This window comes from Pantherophis guttatus, chromosome 15 (genome assembly GCF_059756535.1).
Source record: "Pantherophis guttatus breed Tessera chromosome 15, ASM5975653v1, whole genome shotgun sequence".
Lineage (NCBI taxonomy): Eukaryota > Metazoa > Chordata > Lepidosauria > Squamata > Colubridae > Pantherophis > Pantherophis guttatus.
Genome location: NC_142077.1, coordinates 7,458,885 through 7,467,191, shown reverse-complemented (window position 1 = coordinate 7,467,191; position 8,307 = coordinate 7,458,885). Strand labels below are relative to the sequence as shown.

General features: G+C 45.3%; 1 protein-coding gene across 48 annotated transcripts in view; it reads right to left on the bottom strand.

The window, feature by feature from the left end:
• Positions 1 to 4,185: 4,185 nt before the first annotated feature.
• KIF1B (kinesin family member 1B) overlaps positions 4,186 to 8,307 on the bottom strand; it is a 115,411-nt gene continuing 111,289 nt past the window's right edge. For 46 of the 48 annotated variants that reach the window (XM_087878910.1, XM_087878911.1, XM_087878913.1 and 43 more), the window contains 2 exons: positions 6,988 to 7,106; positions 4,186 to 4,302 (listed from right to left, as the gene is read on the bottom strand). In XM_087878910.1, coding sequence (XP_087735036.1) covers positions 4,260 to 4,302; positions 6,988 to 7,106 — 162 coding nt within the window. In that variant the 3' untranslated portion in view covers positions 4,186 to 4,259. Of the gene's footprint in view, positions 4,303 to 6,983; positions 7,107 to 8,307 lie in introns of those variants that run through there. The other 2 variants (XM_087878931.1, XM_087878924.1) reach the window with 1 other exon arrangement.

Below are 8,307 nucleotides of genomic sequence, written 5' to 3'. Positions count from 1 at the left end.
GTTCCAAATGAATAAAATTTGAGAATTGGATCCAAAAGGCCACTTCAGTTGGGCAGCAAAGAAAGGGGAGGGGGGGTATGTGGGTGGGTGGAGTGGCAGGTCCTTGTTAAAAAAAAAACAAAAAAATATATCTGCAAATGTACAAAGTGAGTGGATCCTAACAAGAGGAAAACTGCAAAGCACAAAGGATTTGGGTCAGGAGTGTCCAATCTTGGCTACTTTAAGACTGGTGGACTTCAACTCCCAGAATTCCCCAGCCAGCCATGGCTGGCTGGGGAATTCTGGGAGTTGAAGTCCTCCAGTCTTAAAAGTGGCCAAGATTGGACTCCCCGGATTTAGGTAATCAATAAATAAGGAAATGGGCTGGGTATTGCAAGCAGGTTGGGAGTTCCACCGATGCTGCTCCAGGAAGCAGAGAAGAATCTCTTGTTATTCTGCAAAGCTTCAAAATCCGGCCTTCACTTCGGCCGGTCGTCTTCAGCTGTGCCTGGATGGATTTGAACCCCACACCGAAGTGGCCATCGGAGCCAAAAATAAAAGTTCCCTCCCTGTCCCCTCTCCCCAGGGCTAGTGAGGAAGCACAGCATGAAATACATTCCTGACACACTTTTTTTTTTTTTTTTTAAAAAGCATAAGGCGCTAGCCACCAACGAGGCAGGAAGGAATGGTAGTGGGTAACTTTGTTTTCCCCGGACGAACTAACTGAGGTCCTGTTTCGGATACATTCAAGGAACCTTTAAGCAGCAAAGTTAAGTTTTTTTTTATTTTTTAAATATTCCCCTGTTATTTAAAGCAGCATGTTAGAAATAAAAAAAACAAATGACGAGAACGGAATGTGAAATTTATCTTGTACCGTGTGATGCCTGGGCAGATACAGGATTAATTCATGGCGGATCATACAAGAGGGGGAGGAGAACAATGAAGGTTGAGGTTTATGTACAAGGAAAGCCAGCACAAATACACATGCGTTTACAAACAAAAAAAAACTAATTAAATTCCTATAGTGCATCAAGTTAACAAAGCGGAAGGAAGGAAAACGTCTTTGCTTGGAAAACACCATCAGGACTTCGCTTGGTTTCCTTTTCTAATTTAATGTCATTTAATAACAAAAGGGGCACCGGGCAGAAGAATTGAGGTATGCTGTTTGCAAAGAGAGAGAGATATATAAGGATGAATCAACTGACTCCGATTGAACGAAAGGAATAGATGATTCTGTAATCACCATCAGGGTAACAGCCTCGGCTTCAGCTTCCACCATTTCCTTAGCTGGGAACTCTGCAAAGATGTCAACGGTCCTTGCTTGGAGCCGCAGGGCCTGCGCAGAGGGTTGGCTGGCCCGTGGCAGCGGCGGCCTGCAGCTCCAGAGACCGGCCCAAAGAGCTGGCTGGCTCTAGGCCGTGTCGACTGATTAAAGCTTTCTACATCCAGCTTCTGCTGAAATTCAGGTGATTTCTTTTTAAAGCGAAGCACAGAGGCGGAATTTCTTTTTCTGCTTTGCAAAAAAAAAAAAAAGCAGGGCTGGGTAATTTTTTAGGATGTGTAAGGAGTGGGGGGGGGGAGAGAAATCATCTTAATTCCCCCGAGATCATTTTAAATCATCCGCCGGACAACCAAATCCGGAGCATCTAAAATAAGCAACGGAAGAAAGCTTAAGATTTAAGACTGAACCTCTTGCGTAAAGATTAGCCCAAGGTGAGAAGTGGTGCCCCTTGTGTAATCTGTCAGCTACGTTGTTCCCTTCTGACCCTTTAAGGCTCCTATATATAATTCTTCTCCTGTTACGTGTGGTGTGGTTTTTCCAGAGCAAATTTTCCGACCAGCTTTGTTCCAAGCTCAACAAACAAAACAATTATAGTAGTGTAAGACACCCTATTGCCAGAACGTTCCTTTTTTTCCAGCATCAGACAGATTCCCTCCACCATTTTTATAGCCCAAAGCTGGAGTGTCTTTTATTGTGCACCAAAAACAATAAAATTAAATTAACTCGTCATTAAAATCACTGCAAAATGCGCCCCCCCCCAAAAAAAAACACTGGCTCTGCAGCCTTGTAGTATGGGTGTTGTGTATAGTGTCATCAAAAGGCTGAAAATCCCACTGTTAAGACTCTTTTTTTAGTGCAATAAACCCAGAACAATCAAACCAAATACATAACTATGTCCCATTTCAGAATCCAAGCTCCTTTTACAGGTTCCCTTCGCTCTATGCTAGGGGCCGTCCGACTTTGGCCACTCGGAAGACCCTGTGGACTTCAACGTCTTCCGAGTGGCCAAGATTGGACGCCCTTGCTCTGCGCGGAAGTGGCACAGAAAATGCTCAGAAAATCTCTCTCACACACACACACACACACACACACACACACACACACACACACACCTTCGATTGGAGGATGGAGAAAGCCTGTTTGGAAAGCCAATGAGGTCACGTTTTTCCCACTCCGGCTTGCAGGCAAAAGCCGGGAAGGAGCACATCCACTTCCACCATGGAAATAATGCCCTGATAAGCTAAATCGAGAGAGGGGAAAGCTGGCTGGAGTTCTTGATATAGGAAGTGAGCATTCAGACATGCTGCAGTTTGAATATGAATTTCTTCTTCTCCTCTGCCAAAGGAGGTATAGGGCTGTCTAAGAACCCCTAAAAGGGAGAGACGCTTCCTGCAGGAGACAATCGGTGGTTGTGGAGTGTCGGTTAGGCCGCCTTTTCACCACCCTGTTTTCAACTACTTTCCTGACTCAGGAATACCCGAGCAATGCTCTTGATGGTAGAGAGAGAGAGAGAGAGAGAGAGAGGGAGAGAGAGGGAGGGAGGGAGGAAAAGAGCTGAGCTTTAAAGCAGGAATGTTTTTAAAATAAATATAAATGATCCTTCAACCGTGGGAAAGGCAGGGAGAAAGCGGTGCTGCCCCTCAGCCCCAATGCTGGTTAAAGCAGACCCATGGGTGGGCTGCTGGGGGTTCACAGGGGTTCGGGAGAACCTCTAGCTAAGATTCTCTGCAGTTTGGAGAACCCCCCAAATCCCACTCTTGGCTGGCCCTGCTCGCCCCCGCCTCTCCCAGGAGTCCCCACGCGGCCTGTTTTGGATGCAGGTAAGTGCAGGGCATGCACAGAGGCTCAGGAAGGGCGAAAAACGGGCCTACCGGAAGGCCGCCAGAGGGCCTCCGGAGCCTGGGGAGGCCGTTTTCGCCTTTCTGGAGGCTCGAGGAAAGCCTCTGGAGCCCGGGAAGGGTGAAAACGCCCCCCCCCCCCCTGCCGTGGTGCAGGAGGCCGACTAGGCCACACCCATCATGGCCATGCCCATCCAGCAACCGGGAAGAGAATCCTTTGCTAAAATTTTTGAAGCCCACCCCTGGGTAGACCTCGTTTCAAACACCGTTCCGCTTTCCTTCCTGAAGGTCTGAAACCTCCTCATCTGAATCTGCCCCCAAGAGAAAGTTGCAGGCAGCCATCACTGGCCAAGCTGCAAGGGATGAACTGTTAACCAGGCTACGCCGGCGGTTGAAAACCGAGCCTGGATTATGTATGTCCACCCTCCTGGTGATAACCGATTCCTAAACCAGAGATCCAAAATAATAGATCCAAAAGTAAATAAATAAATACAACATCCGAAGTAAAGGCAACATACACTGGGAAGGGAACGCCCCCCACAAAAGAAGGGCAGGAGTCTTTCCTGGTGAAACACAGTCTGGTTATTTCCAAGCCATCAAAGTTAAGACGAAAAATCAAATCCTTGACATCCAGACAGAGACAAACACACCGTAGAGAGCAGGACAGGCGACGTCACTTGGGGGTTAGGAACCAAGGGCCCACATGGGAGAGGGGAGGGGGGAGTTTTCTTTTTTTTTTTTTTAAACAAAAAAAAAAGTCGTGCATATATAAATATGAACCCCCCCCTTTCAGTCCCGTTTTCCTCCCCGCTCAACCCACATATTTTCCCCCCCCTCCCGTCATTTCGTCTTCAATTTGGCCACATGCGATTACTAGTGTTTTCAACACTTGAAAAGGGAAAAAAAAAATCATTAGAGTAGTATTTTTCTTTTTAAAAAAGGGGGGGTGGGGAAGGAAAGAGAGAAGAGAGAAAGGAAAGAATGTGGGGAAAGTGCTGGAAGTGAGCCAAGTTAAGCCACGGGGGGGGTTGAGGGGGAGGTGTTAAATACAAGGGAAGGGAGAGACTCAAATATCACAAGAGAAAATGAGAGGGGAGGTTTTATAGCCAAAGATGGATTTGGGAGAAAATAAAAATTGCAATGAGAATTCCCGAGGGACCTCAGTACTTCAGTTGTCCGGAGAGTCTTCGGGCGAGTTTGGACCTGCAGAGGAGAAAGAAGAGGACAGGAAGTGAAGGAACCGCACCCGGCACCGAGGTGGAACACACAACTCAACCACACAGACTGCGTCTCTCCTAACCAGGCAGGACTCTAAAGTTTATCCTCTTCCTCAAAAAGCCGCCTCAAGGCTTTTCAACTCTGCCCATTGCTGAGAAGGTTACAATTCAGGCTGGGAGAGAAATACAGCCTGCAAAAGGGGATTTGGGAGATGCCAGACTCCTGGAGTCGTGTTTCTAGAAGTGGGAGAATCGGAATCGATCTTTTATCACGGCCGCAAGACTGGCGCAAAAGTTAAAAATTTAAAGTAAATGTCTAAGTTATTGGAAAATAACTTAAGCAAAGTAGCAATAGGAATAAGGATCTTTAGTTCTTTAGGTGTTTTTTTCCCCCCTCTTATTGTCATTTTGCTACTGAAACAAACGGTGACTGGATTTGAATCCTGAAGGAGATGGTTCATGTAGAAATTATCTGATTTCTCTAATAGAGGGAGAATACTGTATTTTTTGGGCTATAAGACGCACTTTTTTGTCTCCCGAAATGGGAGGAAAATGCTTGCGTCTTATATACCGAATATTGCTGAAGCCCTGCCCACCCGCCGGTCATTTTTTTTGGCCTCCGCACACCCCATTTTCAGGCGTTTCAGGCCTTTTTTCGGCCCGTTTTAGAGGCTTTTTTTGGGCCAAAAAAAGCCTTCAAAATAGGCCAAAAAAAGCCTCCAAACCGGGCCAAAAAAGGCTGAAAAATTGGGCTGAAAAAAGCCCCCAAGAGAGGCCGAAAAAAGCCTCGAAAACGGGCTGAAAAAAGCCCCCAAAACAGGCCGAAAAAGACTGGAAAGGGGCCAAAAAAAAGGGTTGGAAAAAGCCTCAAAAACAGGCTCAAAAAAGCCCCCAAAACAGGTCGAAAAAAGCCGCAAAAACAGGCCGAAAAAAGGCTGGAAAGGGGCCGAAAAAAAGGCCCGAAAACGGGGCGCGTGGAGGCCAAAAACTTTTTTTTGCTATTTTCTTCTTCTAAATTTAGGTACGCCTTATAGTCCGAAAAATACGGTATATGTGGATCTGAGGTCCCTGCAGAACATGCAGCACAAAAAGGACAAGTGAGATATCTTTCGGTTTCCCATTGCCACACTGTCACTGAGTGCAGCTGTTTTAAATGCGTGTGGCTGGGCTGACAGGCCTGAGTTAAGACTTGCTTGTCTCCCAGGCTCCTCATCTCTGCTCTCCCATCATCTGCTAGCAGTGAGGCGGCTTTTTAACTTCCTCTTTGCTGATGAACATCCCTTTTTTTTTCCCCCTTTCTAACCGATTCCCTCCCTTCTCACCCGTTTTGCAACACTTCCTCTGGAAGGAAACACACCCACCTGTTTTTCCTGGCAGACCTGATATTTCCACCAGCCCCTCCCCGTGACTCCCCAGCCCCTTTTCCCCTACGAGGTGGTCGATGCATGCTGTTCCCATTTCAGCAGGGGTGAAATGCTACCGGTTTGGACCAGTTCGGCTAAAACAGTAGCGATGGTGGTGGTGGTTCGGAGAACCGGTAGCAATGGCAGCGCGAGGCTCCGCCCACCCTCCCGGTCATCGTTACTTCCTGGTTTTAACCAGGAAGTAACCTGTTTTTTTACCCTCTATGCATGCACAGGAGGATTTGCACATGTGCAGAGGATCCAAGCGCACGCGGGTGCGTGCATTTCCAAACCGGTAAGGAAGGTAAGTAGATTTCACCCCTGCATTTCAGGGTTTTAACCTGGTTTATGATGGCCTGTGTGCTCACTCTGCTAGTGTCTGCAGAGCACAAAGGACTCATTTCAACCCTGAGCTACAAATATTCTATTCTATTCTATTCTATTCTATTCTATTCTATTCTATTCTATTCTATTCTATTCTATTTTTCCTTCCTTCCTTCCTTCCTTCCTTCCTTCCTTCCTTCCTTCCTTCCTTCCTTCCTTTCTCTTTTCCTTCCTTCCTCCCTCCTTGGTACTAGCACTGATGATGTTGATGTAAAGGAAGCGGGCTCTGATAGATGACCACTGGATAACTTTCTATTCACTCTATTCTAAAAAGCAATGTATCCGGTTGGAAAAAGTACAAACTCAGCCAAAATCCTTTTGGTTCCTCTAGGAAGCCTCTAAGTTGTCAGAAGAAAGGAACATTCTAATGACATACAGCTTAAAGGTTGGTTAGGTCAAGGGGATCCACATGAGTTAAAAGTTGTCTATCGTCAGAAGATGATTTGAGTCTATGCTTCAGTAATCTACAAAAAGAATTATAACTGTTTTGCAAAGAAACTCAGTAATTAGGAAATGTCAATTAAAAATGACAAATGTATATGACCATATGAATTGCTGAGTTAACAGAATCCTTTGTCTAGAAGGGTATAAAACCATTGTACCTAATTTCTGTCTTTGTTCAACGCCTCATGTACAGAGCTTTGAACCTATTGCGCAATATACAAATTGTCTCTGATTAATCCAAAAGTTGTGTTTGTCTTATTAAATCCACAGCAATGTTATCTAGTTAGGGTCATAAAACGTCTGCAAGAAAACAAGCCAGCTCAGAGAGCACCAAGGACAGTGGTGGGTTTCTACCGGTTCGCCCCGCTCACTCTGCTAGTATCCTCAGGCCATGATGCCCCAGGCCCGCTCCAACAGCAGCCCCGACGTGTCCCTCTTACCGTATCGTGCCAGCAAGAAGGGGGTTGAAGGCGTACAGCCAATCGCTCATGTCTTTGTCGTTGAGGGCTTGGAGGAGGACGCCGCGGTGTCTGGTACAGACGGCAAAGGTGTTTGGTGTCTAAAATGCAAAAATAAAACATGCCCGGCATTTTAAGTGTTTTTCTCCCCCCCCCCTTCCACGATTTTCAAATCTCCATGATTCTGTAAAACGCATGTTTGTTAAGCAATATCGGCTTTACAGAATCGTGAAGGTTTGAAAATTCTTGGCCAGGTTTGTCATTGCGTTATTTTATTTACCAGCTGAGCTTCATATTTCTGGACTATCTGACTTTCCGTACCTTGTCAAGAATTGTTATCAAAAGTTACTACGCATGTCTGCATTCTTTCACTTGCTTCACACACTCTTTCCTTTGTTCTCATGCCACGGGGGTGTCGACTGCTGGAAAGCAGCCGGCCCGAATTACTTTCAAAATGTAGCAATTAACTTTTCTTAGTTAGTGAGGTGTTTTATTTTCTTTATAACAAATAAATGAGTTTTATTAGAGAACTTTTCTTCGCGTTTCTTTTCAGAATATTGCAACAAGGAGGAGCCACGATCCATCCTCTAAACCAGGGTGATTTTTCCCAGAGCCAAACATGGGATTAATCGATGCCCTGACATCGTTTTCAGAAGACCCGTCGTCCCTTCCTCCCCAAGGGAATCCTTCTTGATCTGTATAGGGTTCGAAGGCCATCTTACCACCGCGGTGGGATTTGGCACCAAGTAGGGGATCATTGAAAGATGAGCCAGCGGTGTGTGGCGGGAGCCAAAAAAAACCTAATACAATCCTGGGTTGCATCAGCAGAGGCACAGAATCAAAATCACGTGAAAAATTAGTATTGTTTTTATAAAGCTTTAGTAAGGCCACGCCTGCAATACAGCATCCAGTGTTTGTCACCACGTTACAAAAATGTTGTTGAGACTTTGGAAAAAAGTGCAAAGAGCAACTAAGATGACTAAAGGTCTGGAGACTAAAACCTAGGAAGAACGGTCGCAGGGATTGGGTATAGACCATTTTATTCCACCAGGCGGGCCTGGCCTAATCTTTTCCCTCTTTTTAATTATGTTATTTTAAATTGGTTTTTTAAATGATTGAGGTTTTAATAAGTTTGGGCCAAATTTGTTTAATTCGATTTTACTTTGTTTTTAAATTTTGTATCTATGTATTTTTACTGTTTGGCTGTTCACCGCCCTGAGTCCTTCGGGAGTAGGGCGGTATATAAATTAATTAATTAAATAATAAATAAATAAATAAATAAATAAATAAATAAATAAATAA